This window comes from Gavia stellata, chromosome 6 (assembly GCF_030936135.1).
Source record: "Gavia stellata isolate bGavSte3 chromosome 6, bGavSte3.hap2, whole genome shotgun sequence".
In the NCBI taxonomy this organism is placed as follows: Eukaryota; Metazoa; Chordata; class Aves; order Gaviiformes; family Gaviidae; genus Gavia; species Gavia stellata.
This window is the reverse complement of record NC_082599.1, coordinates 237,663-251,072: the sequence shown is the minus strand read 5'-3', so window position 1 is coordinate 251,072 and position 13,410 is coordinate 237,663. Positions and strand designations below refer to the sequence as shown.

Below are 13,410 nucleotides of genomic sequence, written 5' to 3'. Positions count from 1 at the left end.
GCGCATCGCAGCGTACCCTGCAGTGTCCCTTGGGAGCGCCTTCCCTTCCTGACATGCAGGCTCAACTGCCTTTGCTAGCCTTCCCCACACGTGCACGCACGCGTACGCACACGTTTGGTACCCCACAGCGTGCCCGCTGCTGCACCGTTGAGTTTGCCCATCTCTGCTCAGGGTCGCTGCGCAGAGCCCTCCCTGCCCCTGCCGCCCCGGCCCAGCGTGCCCCCCGGGCAGCACGGGCGGTGGGAACGTGCCAGCTCAGCTTGGGGCCCTCCGGGGGCTGGGGGCACTGGGACAGAAGGCGCTGTGGGGTCTCCATAGCAATGTTCTTGCTGCGGCTCTCCTGGCGGCTTGTCGCTGTGGAGGGGGCCTGTCCCCGTTGCACTAATACAGGTTAGGAATATTGGGTTTAATGATCTGCAAAATGAGGAGGCAGCGAGCTGACATTTACGAATGGTGCTGCATCCTTCTCTTCCCAGACGCCTGCTAATTTGTTGATATCCCAAACACCTCATAATGATGTGGTACAGTGGCAGCTTGCAAACAAGCATCCCGAGGCTGGGGGGCCTGCTGGCTGCCCTGCTCCTGGACACTCTTCACGGACTTGGCAGCAAGAGAGCGGAGCTGTGGGCCAGGCACTCCCTGCACCAAAGGCAGGACCAGCCCTTGGTTCCCTGCCATGCGCCCCACACGCTGGAAGCGTTCCCCCCACTTCCTCCCTGTGTGACCACCAACTCCCCAGGGCATCCAGAGGCACCGCTGCTACGCCGGCTCTAAGGGGGAGAAAGGATGGGAGTAGGAGAAGGACAGTGCGAAGGGAGAGACTGGATGTGACTGGGAGGCGGGGGAGAGTGGAGGTGAAAAAGGGGACTTCTGCTTCAAGAGCAGGGCATGGCTCAGTGTGAGCTCTGCTTCTCGTTTTGCTAATGTTGAGTGGGATCCTGCTCCTCCTTCGTGGGCTGCTGGGATGCAGGGGGAGACATCCCACACCGTCCTGCGTGCAGGGCAGGGGCTGCGTCCCGTCTGCTCAGGGAAGGAGCCAGCTGGGGAGCCAGCTGGCATGGAGGGCTCCCCGTGCCTGGTGTGCTGGCGTGGAAGTGCTCCTGCCCATGCCCTGTGCTGAGCTCCCTCCTGTCCAGCCCGCTGGGGTGGGAAGCACTGCCCCATGTCTTGTGGGCTGGCGTGCGTGAGCTCTATCCAGTGCCCTGCGGGGGGAAGAGAACTGCAGCCCTGTGTCCTGAGTGCTGGGAGAGGCACGATCCTGCCGCTGGGTGAGGAGCATCGCGCCGCATCTCCCGCAGTGACTAGAGGGGCGTTGCTCCATCTTCTGTGTCCTCCCTGCACAGCTGCTTTGTGTCCTGGTGCTTGAGGGATAGGAGAGCAGCCCGTCCCATGTTGCTGCTTGTGCTCTGAGGGTGCTGCCCCAACCCTGTATGGGGACACCTTGGGTGCATGTGAGGGATGTGGTCAGCCTGTCCCATGCAGCTCTCCGGGGAGGCACACTGCCCGGGGGTTTCATGCTGCACCCCAGGGAGAAACAGGCTGTCCGTAGGGAGGGAGGTGGGAAGTGCCACTCCCTTGACTCCACGTCGAGGTCCCTGCAGTGGGGTCTCTGGGCTGGCCTGGGCCGGGCTCTCCTGCATTGATGCAGTGTGTTGTCTGAGCCCTTCACAGGGCAGGACACATCCCTGTGCCTAGCCGTGTGCTGAAGCTAAGGTGTTTTTAGCCACCCTGATGTACCGCTTCTGCTCAAAGCTGTGCTTCCTCCCGCTGAGAGCAGAGAGAAGGGTCTTGGCACGAGCTGCAGGGGCAACACTTCTGGGACGCCACTGCTTCCCTTCCTCCCCATGCTCCTTCTCCGCTCCAACATCCCCTGCTGCTTCCGCAGGTGACGGTGACGGATCCGCCGGTCTGCTGGGCATCTCAGCCGTAGGGCACCTTTGGGCAGCAGAGCTCTGTCCCACCCCGGCTTCTTGGTGGGGCTCTTCCCTTACCCTCTTCCGTTCGCTTTGTGCTGGTTCCTGGCAGTGCATACAGGATGTCTTTGTCCCCCCGTTTCTTTCCAGTCCTGGGGTGCTCACGTGCCGTCCTGAGGAGATGCTTCCTCCCCAGGCTGGCTTGTTGGCAGCGGGGGCTGCTGGCTTCCCCCTCTCGAGCACAGCAGGCCGGTGAAGGGTAACTCCAGGAGGGCTGATCACCTCGCTGCGGTTGCTGCAGAAGCTCTCGAGCCCACTCCGCTTGGTGACTGGGTTGCTAGTCGAGTCCGAGTGCCGCACGGCCCTGGCCCGTCCTGGCCGCTGTGCATTGCCCTCGCTAATTTTGCTCTCATTTGGAGCACTCATTGCTGGGCGGTGTTGGAGCTGGGTCATGGGGTTAACGCCCATTAGCAGAGCTGGCTCGCACCGAACTCTGCTCAGCAACTCTTCACGGAGCTCAGTCTTTAAAACATCATCAAAAAATCATCAAGAGAGAGAGAGAGACAAGCGCGTTCATTTCCACTGCCCACTAATTCTAATGGAGCTGGCGTAATGGACTCCCACCAGCACGCCTGCAGGCAGCCGCAGGGCCAAGGAGACGGGCTCTGCCTTCCGGCCCTGGGATAGCCCCTTACTCCAGGCGGCTGGAAAGGGCTCCCCACTCCTGTAGGAGTGGCTTCCTCCGGGACCTTAGCCCTGTCGAGTCTGAGCTGGCGAGATGTGGGGCTCTTCTGGCCACCCTGGCCGCTGGGAAGGAGCCTGTGCCCTGTGCGTGGTGCAGGGAAGGGCACTCTGCCAACTCTGCTTCAACAGAGGTAATCCAAATCCTTCTGCCTGTGTCATCTGCCATGGGCTACCCTTTCATCTGGCCAGAAATGCCCCTGCCACGTCAGAAATCTGTGTCTTTCCCCAGAAAAATCTGAGAAAGCCCCATACTTCCCCTAAAGCTATGACTTCAGTCTGATTCACCTTGTACGGGCCCCTCCAGGTTGCTCAGGAACTTGTCCCAGACCATCCAAGAAGCTGGGTCTACACACCGTTTGAAGCTGCTCTGAGCCCTCGATTCCCTCCCCAGCTCTGCCAAACCCTGCGTGCAAATCCGAGGGTGTGATCCCACAGCTCCCCGCTCTCCTGCCATAGCCATGCCTCCGAAGAGGTCTGGCCCTGCACTGCCGTCCTGCGTTGCTGCAGGGAAAGAGAGGTAGTGATTTTGTTTGTGAAAGAAGCCTTAGTGTGGAAGAAAAGCTGTAGTCCTTTGTTAGCTCTTCCCGGGCTCTGCTGAGAGCAACAGGCCCTTTGTTCGGAGTAAAGCTGGAATCCGTGAGGCACAAAGGAGGAAGGGGAATGGAGGTCCTGTGGTTTGTGAAGCTGGTGCTGGGGCTTTGGGCTGACTGGGACCGCTGCCAGGGCTGGGACTGGGCAGCCCCAGTGCTCCGGGCTGCCCCTGAGCTGCGGTGGTGGGGAAGTCTGTCCGGATGGGGTTGGAGCCCCAGAAATCCCGCTGTTTGCCCATGGTCGGGTGTGGGCAGCCAGCGGGGAGCCTGGCAGCAGGGAGCCGCCTGCCCCTCCCTCTGTGAGCATCCTGAGCAGAGGACGGGGAGGCACACGGTACCCCCGCCTCAGGGGAGCAGCAGCGAGCCCCGCGTGGGAGCCCTGGGGCAGGCAGGCGCTGCAGGGCAGGCGTTTGCCACCTTGTCTCTGCCCGGGACGTGTGCTAGCGCAGGAAGGCTTGGGCTGGGATTCCCGCCTGCGTGTTTGGGGGGGGCGGGTACTGAGCAAGCGGGAGAAAGAAACAAGGATGATGGAGTCGTGTGATCCTCTGGCAGGAATCCGCACCGTGTCCCGGGGACTGTGCCGGCCTGCCTGATGCTGTTTCAGTGGCAGCAGAAGCGGCTCAGCGGCAGGGAGCACTTGAAGTGCATCCACTACTTCCCAGGTCCGTGCAGCTGGCCTGGGCTCTGCAACATGCTGACAGCAGCCACAGGTGGCTCGGACCAAGGATGGGAGAGATTTAAGGAGAATAGGTCCATTCTGATAAATCGGGGTGTCCCAGGAGTGGTTTTGTTGGTCGCTGCTCCAGCAGTGTGGCCCGATCCGAGATCTGGGAACTGCGAACGCTCCCTCAGGCACCTGGGCAGTCACTGCCCCCCAGAAGGAAACACCGCTCTTTCCTTCCTGGCTGTTAACGTTTCGCCCTGTGCAGAATCGATCCTGCAGCTGGCGGGGGCCGGATCCTCGCTCTCTTGTAGCCTCCTGCAGAGGTAGAAGGAACCGTCTCTAAGAACAGCTGAAGCACTCGAGTCCCTGGACTGCAGATCCCAGGCACAGGGCGGGACCATGGAAGAGGTGGGGGCAGCTGCTGGCTCTTGAGTGGGCTGGAGCTGAGCAGGGGTTGGGAAGATCCAGCTGAGTGCCGTGGTAGTAGGTTCCTGTATCGCCTGTCTGCCGGCTGCCATCAGCGGTTGGGTGCTCCCTGCCCGTGTCCAGGGTATGGCAGTGCTCACAGAGAGGACGGTGCTAGCTAGCCAAGGGGGCAGCGGCTATTAGCCTGGCTGTTGTCCGGTTATTTCTTCTCCCAGTATTCAGAAGTTACCAGCTGTATATTTTCCAAGACTTTTGTTTTTGAGCTGGCATTTGGTGTCCTTGGAGCTCCACAGCAAACGTCCGTAGGGTAGGAGGGGTGTTGCCTGCAGGGAGCTCCCCAGAGCAGGGACTGGGGTCTCCTCTGTGGCTGAGAGCTGGAGGAAGGGGCAAAGTGCTGGGCAAGCTCGATGTCCTGGTTAGGCAAGTGTATCACAGAGAGGGGAAGAGTCCAGCAGCATGACTGACTGCCAGCAACCTGCAGTCCTGTCCTCCTCCTGGTGCCCCAGATTTTCTCATTCCCAGCAGGAGAAAGGCAATTGCAGACATCTTTCCCCAGAGGAAGAGTCCCAAGCTGATTCTAGGGTGAAATGAGTGAAACAGCCTCCCCTTCCTATCTGGGAAAGGCAAGCCAACTGGCATTTCACTTGGAGAGCCTTTTGTCCTGGAATCATTCGACCCTCTCGAGGGTCTGCTGGTGTGGAGACCAAGCCTTGCATTCCTGCAGCAGTCCATTTCATCAGCGCTGCTGATCTCCGAGCCTCCATGGCTGCTGCTGGGGTCTGTGCAGGACACACCGTGCACCGCTCTCAGCGATGGCAAAGGGCAGGCATCTTTCCAACCAGATGTCACTCACACTTCTAACCCCCATGAAATGCGAGATCCGGAGCCTGCTGTGTGAGTAGCGTGATGCTCCCCACCATGGCACAGTAGCAGGAGCGGCATTTTACCCTCAGGTTGTTCTGGGGAAAGCATCTGTGCGTGATGGAAAGAGATGGAGAGTTCGACGCTGTGCCCAGTACTTGTTAATGCGGGTGGTGGTGCCTCCGAAGGCAGCGAGAGCCTGGAAAGAGCACTTGCAAGAGGGGAAGGGTGTGCTCTCCCGCCACCCCCGTCCTTCCTCAGGGAGCCTTCCCGTGGCTGCACCCATTTTCTGAGTGTGCTTGTGGACACAGCGTTGCTCAGCCGGTGCCAGGCAGCCCAGAAGCAGCTGACGTTGGCCGTGCCCTTGGTGGGACCCGGCTGGTGGCCTCTGCACCCGTTCATTAGCTCTGCTGGGGTGCTGCGGGCCGCAGCGGGTTCCTCGGTCATTGCCTTCCTGCTGCTTCCCTCCGCAGTAAGAGATTCCTCTGGCCGCAGCTTGCGGGGGGAGTCAGGCAGAGGAGAGGATCCCCTCCAGACCCCCTCCGCTCACCGCCCCGCGTCTGCCCCGGCAGGCACAGACCGTGCCAGGCTGGAGGCCAGTGCAGCTCTGCCTTGCTGCGGACCAGGCTGGGCCCCTCGGCCTCCTTGCTGTCTCTGGAGCTGTGCAGTTGACTCCCTGCTTTTAATAGAGAGCTGGGAAGGCACATTATGGAGATGAGGGTGTTATTTGCATAACACTAATTAGGTAATTACAAATCATTTTGCTATGAGCTGAAGCGTGTGCTGTGACATAACGTTTATTAGTCATTCCATTCAGGCCCCGCTTAGTTAAGTCATTTACTGCACTAACTACTGAAGTTGGCAATAAAAGGTAAATGCTGGTGCTTGGGTGCAAAGCTGAGACAGTGCACCCCACGTAAATCTGAGGCCCGTGTGCCCGCTCGGCGCAGCCCGTGGCGTGGGCTGGCAGGGCAGAGCCCAGCCCCAGCAGCGCAGACTGGGAGGGCGTTACAGCAATCAGAGCAGTAGCCGGGGGGGAGACCACGCTCTAAGCCTTGCTTCTCGGCAGGCCCTTGGCTGTTTCGGGGGCCTGAGGTGCTTTCACACGTTCTCACTGTCCCCCGTCTGCTGCTGGCTCTGCCACCCAGCGCAGAGGTGCCTGTGCTCTGACGCCCTCCCTGGAAACCCACCAGGCAGCCTGCGTTTGTAGGGATGCTTCCATTTGTACCCAGCCTCTAAGTGCCTGACGGCCTGAGCAACCCTCGGGGCTCACCAGAACCATCTTCCCTGAAGACGGAAAGGCAGGAATTTGTGTCCATGTGTTTCACAGCCAGGGAAGCACTTTAATACTGAGGCTGTATCTCCTGGGGTTGCTTCCGGAGCGCAGATGCTGGTCCTGTGCAGAGGAGCACCTGAGGCGCCTGAGGAGCCGGTCGCCTGGCCCTGCCCTCCCGGGCACTTTGCCCTGCACATCCCTGCTGTCGTCCACGCACGTCATGGAAGCAGCTCCGCTTGGTCGGCTTCCAGGGACCCCCATGGCCACCAGCTTCCCAGGTTTGGGAGCCGGAGGCCGCCTGCCTGGCAGGGCACTAAGAGGTGCCAGTAGCCAAGAACTGCATCATTCTTGCCTCTTGATGGCTCCTGCCCCGGTCTCTGTGACTTAGTGCTTCTCTGTGGGAAAACAGCAGCCTGTGCCCTGTCGTGTGGGTCCGAGGAGCGCCCAGGCACTGAGGGCTTCCCAATGGGATCCCTGCTCCGCTGCACATCTCAGCTGGCTATGACGCCCCTTCTCGATGCGCAGGGCTGTGAAGAGCTGCCTTTGAGCCCACCGCAAGGACCTTCCTTGCATCTCCCAATTCAGCGTGCAGGGGTCTGTCCCTCTGAAGCCGCTCATCGGCAGGCACCGAGCTCTGTGGGCCCTTGGGGGTGATGGGGCTGTTCGGGGCACCAGCTCTGTGGAGGAGCTGATCCCACTGCTCAAGAGGGCAGCAGCTCCCTCCAAGGGTGGGACGTGCAGGGCATGGAGAGCAGGGCGCAAGCAGCTTCCAGGAGTCTGGTGCCACAGCCTCCTGGGTTTCCCGGCCCGGGATGGTTGGGGAACGAGGCTGCGGACGTTTGTGTGTGGAAGGAAGGGCAAGCCCACACTAGTGGAGCTGGCAGGCAGGGAGCTGTGCGAGCAGCAGGAGGGACGGGCTGGCGCAGAGCTCTGGTTCCTCGCTGCAGGCACTCTCTGCCTGCGCGTCCCTGTCCCAGCCTCCTGGGGACCACTGCTGCCAGCGATCCTGCCCACATGCGGGCACAGCAGTGGCCCGCAGGGATCTGTCTGTGCGCTCACGCCCTGCGAGACCGGCAGACCCCCTCCTTCCCTGACCCACGGCATGGCATACCTTTCTTTTCCAGAACCAGATGAGCCATTTGAGTTCATTATCGTGTCTCTGACGGGCCAAACATGGCTCTTTGAGGCCTCAACGTCAGAGGAGCGAGAGCTTTGGGTCCAGGCCATCGAGAGCCAGATCCTCGCCAGCCTGCAGGGATGTGAGAGCAGCAAAAATAAGGTAAGAGGCCTCGGCTGAGTTCTGCTTTGTTCCCTCCTCTCTGGCATCTGCTTTGCTGCATCGTCCCTGTCCCAGGCTTCCCTCTGTCCAGGCTGGATCCCGTACTGATCCCTCTGCTCCCAGTCAGGGCTGAATCCCATCCCTGGGACTGCGCTGCTCCCCACCGGGTTTCCTGTCACCTCTCCGAGCTGCCCAGCCTCTCCCCAGCCTGGCTCTGGCCCCACGGAGCTCTCTGCATCCCGCCAGGGCTGGATCCTGTGCTGTCCGCTCCCTCCTTGGAGAGCTCTGCCTTTTTGCTCCCCCGACGCCCACCCGGTGTTCCCTCCAGACCCTCTTCTCTGAGCCGCTGTGCTGGACACCCCTCCTGCAGCAGCGGTGCCTGCTGGAGCAAGGTGCTGGTGGCTTCCCGACGGGCTCTCGGGGTGCTGGAGAGGACGCGTGGCGGGGCAGTTGGCCTTGAGTAAACGAGGTTCCCGTGCATTTTGTTTCAGGCTCGGCTGGGCAGCCAGAGCGATGCACAGGCCATGCAGGCCGTCCGCACCGCGCGTGGGAACAGCTTCTGTGTGGACTGCGATGCACCGAGTAAGAAATGCTGCACTGGGAGGTGGGGGCCACTCACCCAGGGAGGGCAGGGGAACTCCAGCCCAGCCACCTCCTTTCGTGTCCCAAAGGGACCTACTCTGCGGGGCTGTCTCGTCCTCTCCTGCAGTGGACCTGGTCTTCAAGGATGGGGGGCTGACCCACCTGCCGGGCTGGTCCATGACCCCTCCCTGACCAGCCTGGGGTCCTTGCCTCTCTGTGCTGCTGGGGCACTGGGCGTGGAAGGGGTCTGGTGGGCAGGTGTCTGCAAATATGGGTCTCCTGGGTCATAGGAGACAGGCTGGTGAGTCCATGCTGGTGTTAACTCTCCCCCGCTGATCTTGCTGCCCCCAGATCCGGACTGGGCAAGTCTCAACCTGGGCTCCCTCATGTGCATTGAGTGCTCCGGGATCCATCGCAACCTGGGCACCCACCTGTCCCGTGTGCGCTCCTTGGACCTGGACGACTGGCCTAGCGAGCTCCTCATGGTCATGACGGCCATCGGCAACGCCCTGGCCAACGCTGTCTGGGAAGGAGCGGTGGAAGGCTACCCCAAGCCCACCCCTGAGAGCAGTCGGTAAGGTAGATGGGGGCTGCAGAGATGCTTCTCCGGCAACCACACCAGGAGGTTTGAGGGCACCACAGGAGGTTGGGAGCAGCCAGCCAGCCAGAGAGTTGGGCAGGAATCCTGGAAGTACTCCAGTGTCCAGGGTCCTGCCTGCTCTTCCGGCACTGGAGGCCCTCTCCCACTGTCCTGGTGGGCCCGCAGGGCTTCATGGCTGGCATGGCCATGTGGTGACTGCTGGAGCCATGGCTGGCTGCAAAGCAGAAGGGGTTAACAGAGACGGCTTGGCAGCGTCGTTTGGGTCTCAAGGGTGCGTCCCTTTCAGGCCCTTGTCTGTCCCTATCGGAGCGACTCTCCTGTCACTCATCCCAACAAGAGCCCATTCTGCGGCTTATCAACGGATAAGAGCGGGTCAGGGGGCGGCGGGAGTGAGCATGCTCCGCGCGGGGCATTGATGGCCGCCCGCCAGATGCAGATGGATAGAATGGCAGCAGATAGCGACGGCACGGCACACATCGATCCGCCCGGCCCTGCAGCCCCAGGCGGGACGGACGCTGCCGCAGCCTTTGTTTGCACCAGGCGAGACGGCAGCAGTGATAACGTGCCTCCCGTGGCACTGGGCTGTCGTGTGCAGCAGCTAACCTTTTCTCGCTGCTGGCCATGGCCCACACACAAGCACGGGACAGAGACAGTCCCTGCGCTGCCACGTAATGGGCACGCAGGAGGGTGTGCAGGGGCACCAGCATGGAGGTGCGGGTGTCCCTTTGCGCAGTGTGTGGGGTCTGGGTGTGGGACGCTGTTGGACGTAAGTGCACAGTGTACATAGGGAGCTATAAGGAGGTGCAGTGAGACAACTGCGTGTCAGGCATGTGACCGGAGCAGTGTGACAGGGTGCCAGTGACAGCCGTGTGCACGGGGGGGGGGCACAGCAGGGGACGTGTCTGCAGCAGGGGCTATGCAAGGGGTGCCTGTGTGTGTAACAAACACACACTGCTAACACAGGGTGCGTTCAGGGTGGCAGCACTGGTCCACATGCCCCTTTGCACATGGGGCCCGGGCAGGCTGGCCCACCTGTGACAGTGACGGTGTCCCGTCTGGCAGGGAGGAGAAGGAGCGCTGGATCCGGGCCAAATACGAGCAGAAGCTCTTCCTGGCTCCACTGCCCCAATCGGACATCCCGCTGGGGCAGCAGCTGCTGCGGGCTGTGGTAGAGGATGACCTGCGCCTCGTGGTAACGCTCCTGGCCCATGGCACCAAGGAGGAAGTGAATGAGACCTACGGGGATGGAGATGGACGCACAGCACTGCATCTCTCCTGTGCCATGGCCAACGTAGTCTTCACGCAGCTGCTCATCTGGGTAAGGCAGGACCCCGCAGCCTCCACCACGGCCCTTCTGCCCCATCCCAGTGCTTCCCCTCTGTAGCACCTCCCCGCTCCCAGGTCTTGGGACACCCCTCATCCATCCCCCTCTCACAGGTTCTCCACGTGCCCGCTGGCACTGCCCTGCTCACCCTCCCATCTCCCTCTCCCTGCCTGCCGCAGTGCTACAGAGTCCCTCTGCCTGTGCTGGTGCTTTTGCTGCGCCAGCTCCGTGCCCATGGGCCGCATGGTGCCTGGGTGCCACTGACGAGCTGCTCTCTCTCCTGCACAGTATGGGGTGGATGTGAAGAGCCGGGATGCTCGGGGCCTGACCCCGCTGGCCTACGCCCGGCGAGCCGGCAGCCAGGAGTGCATCGACATCCTGCTGCAGCACGGATGCCCCAGTGACAGTGCCGTCACGACGCTGACCCCTAGCCTGCCCCGCCGCAACACCAACGCCAACAACAACGCCTGCACCGCGGTGCCGGCTGAGCTCGGCTCCAGCCCCAGTGCTGTCTAGCTCCTCACGGGCCCTCCGCTCACCGCACGGCCACCTTCCAGCCCTGCCAGGGGACCAGGGTCACAGGAGTGGCTCTGAGAGCAGCGCAGTGGGGACACCTGCTGTGCTCCCCCCTGCTCCGGGACCCCTGTTCTGTCCGGGAGGAGGCCGGGGAGCCAGCAGCCCGCACCTCTGCACCGGTTCCTGTGAACTCGCCCCGTGCTGTGAGGGGGCAGCTGTGCAGACCCAGCGCTGTCAGCTTGCGGAGGGGCTCCCTCAGAGTCACTGGGATGGGGGGGCTCCAGTACACCCCATTCTCATGACCGGTACAGGGGGAGGAGAGGCAGTTTCTCTGTGCCCCCCCACCACACACACATGTAGATAATACAGGGGCTGGAGGCAGTTCAGGGGTGTGGTCCTCCCCTGCACAGCCGGTACTGGGGAGGGCAATTACTGCACCCGCTCTCCCAAACAGCAGGGCAGTTCCCTCCTGCCCCCCCTCCTGTGTCGGCCTCGCCGTGCACCCCTGGGGCGGTGGGGAGGTGGGGGGCAGCAGGAGGTGCATGTTTCTCCACTGCATCCCTGTGCTCCTCTGCTGCTGGCCGGTGCAGGGAGGGATCCCCTTGCTGGTACCGCTCCCCAGGTGCTGATGCAAAGGGAGCTTCTCTCCCACGCAGCCCCTGGACAAAGGCCCCTCCAGCCTCCCTGGTGACCTAGAGGGGGAAGAGGATGGTCACCCTGGGATCCCCAGCTGTGTCTGTCTGTCTGTAGAGTCACTGTCCTTCCAGGTTGAAGCCCCAAAGCCATACACAGTGTCTCCATCAGAGCATCCCCGCTGGCTCCCGCTGCTGCCCAGGCGGGGCTGGTCTCCGGCTGAGCAAGAGGAGAGAGGAGATGAGCATCTCCCTTTGGTTTTGGGCCAAGCCTGCAGCTGAGCGCTAGAACACCAAGGCTTTGGACGCTGCTGTGGAATGTCTCTCTCACTTGTGTATAAAATGTACATTGGAAATATTTATATGGACACTCTGTATATACTGTTTCTTTGCCATGAGTTGCCCTGTGTGTGTTATCTGCAGCCAAGGAGATAAAAGCCAATAAAGCAACCCACCTCCTGCCAGCCCAGCTTTTCTGTGTGCTGCCTTTGGGCCTCCAGTGCAGCCTCCGGTCTGCTTCTTGCCCACGCTGCGGGGTCTGGTGGGTTTCCCTCCCAGACTGACAAACGTTCAGCCCTTTCTCCTCCATCTCCGGAGTTGGTAACAGCAGTCCTGCGCTGAACTGGGCCCCTTGGTGGACATGGCAGAGCGCTGGGATGGAGAGGGGAGATATGTCAACCCCGGGCGTGGTGGGACAATGCAGGGACACGGCCCCAGAGGGATGCACGGCTCTGGCAGGATCAGAGATGGGCACAGCAGAGGGGTGCACTGGGCAGGGGACATGCTGAGTCGGAAGTGCTGGGGCCAGCTCGTCCCTGTGCACAACAGAGTGAGTTTGAAGCTGGGGGGGAGGCAGGGATGGGCAGGGAATGGTGAGCTGTCCCAGCGACAAAGGACCCTGGGTGGTTTGCTATGGCAAAAAGATCGCTGCAGAAGATTGGGCATCATCTGGTCCCAAGGTGTTGATAGCCCCCCCGGCAGTGAATGGAGCTGTGGGTCTCTGCTCTACCGTCCCTGACCACACATGCTTCCCCCAGTTCGTGGCAGAGCAAGGCCCCAGTGCAGCCAGTTCTCCACTGGCTGCACCCACAGCCACACCACAAGCGGTGGTTTGGGGCTCCAGCATCCCCCCTTGCCATGCCTGGGTCTGTGCTGCACCGGGACTGGGCACGGCTCTTGGTCCCCAAGCCTGAGTCGGGAGTCACCAAGACACCCCGCTCTCCCCCTGGCACCCCACCCGCCACAGGTACCCCTCAGCAGTTCCCTCCAGACCCCTGTTGCCTCCTCCCGTGCCCCTCCCGTGGCAGAGGGCTGCCACTGGTGGCTGCAGATGGTGACCCCGGCCCCTCCACCAGCCCCTTCAGGCATCTCTGCGTGCCGGCTGCGTGTGCCAGTATCGTGGGACCCGTCCCGGTCCTGGTCCCGGTCCCGGCCCTCCCCGCCTGCGCCCGTGTCTGCCCCTCATTCCCTGTCCTCTCTCTCTCCCGCGCGGTGCACAGAAGTGCCCCCGCATCGGTACTGGCTCCGGCCCCAGCCCGGTGCTGGGTTTGGTTAATTTCCTGGCGACTGCATTAGCAGGAATGGAAGCCGAGGGACGGAGCTCCTCTGGGGCCCATTAATCATCCCCCTCAGACAAGCTGCCTTGATTACAAGTGGCAAGAAATTCATTAGGGCTGCGGCTCTGACAACTTTTATCTGCGCGGCTGGATCTGACTCATTAGGCAGCCAAATTAAAGCCATGATGGGCCCTGATGAAATTCACTGCTTGTTTATCTTGTGCGATCTGATACATCTGCCCATACATCATCTCCCGCGCGGGATCCCGCCCGGCCCAGCCCCGGCGCCTCCCTTCCCATCCCAGCCCTGCCCTGACCCGCCGGGGCGCCCCTGGCCTGCGGCACAGCCGGGACCCAGCTCCAAGCCAGCCCCGGCCGAGGGTCTCCAGCCAAACCTCTCGCCTGCCCCCGCGCTCTGCCTCCTGGGTCAGCCCCGCGGCCGGGGC

At 61.9% G+C, this 13,410-nt stretch overlaps 1 protein-coding gene across 4 annotated transcripts in view; it reads left to right on the top strand.

Annotated features, from left to right (window-relative positions):
* AGAP3 (ArfGAP with GTPase domain, ankyrin repeat and PH domain 3) overlaps positions 1 to 11,862 on the top strand; it is a 148,956-nt gene extending 137,094 nt beyond the window's left edge. For all 4 annotated transcript variants that reach the window (XM_059819157.1, XM_059819156.1, XM_059819158.1 and 1 more), the window contains 5 exons: positions 7,599 to 7,753; positions 8,245 to 8,335; positions 8,687 to 8,909; positions 9,999 to 10,254; positions 10,549 to 11,862. In XM_059819157.1, the coding sequence (XP_059675140.1) occupies positions 7,599 to 7,753; positions 8,245 to 8,335; positions 8,687 to 8,909; positions 9,999 to 10,254; positions 10,549 to 10,776 (953 nt within the window). In that variant the 3' untranslated portion in view covers positions 10,777 to 11,862. The remainder of the gene's footprint in view (positions 1 to 7,598; positions 7,754 to 8,244; positions 8,336 to 8,686; positions 8,910 to 9,998; positions 10,255 to 10,548) is intronic.
* The last annotated feature ends 1,548 nt before the right edge of the window (positions 11,863 to 13,410 follow it).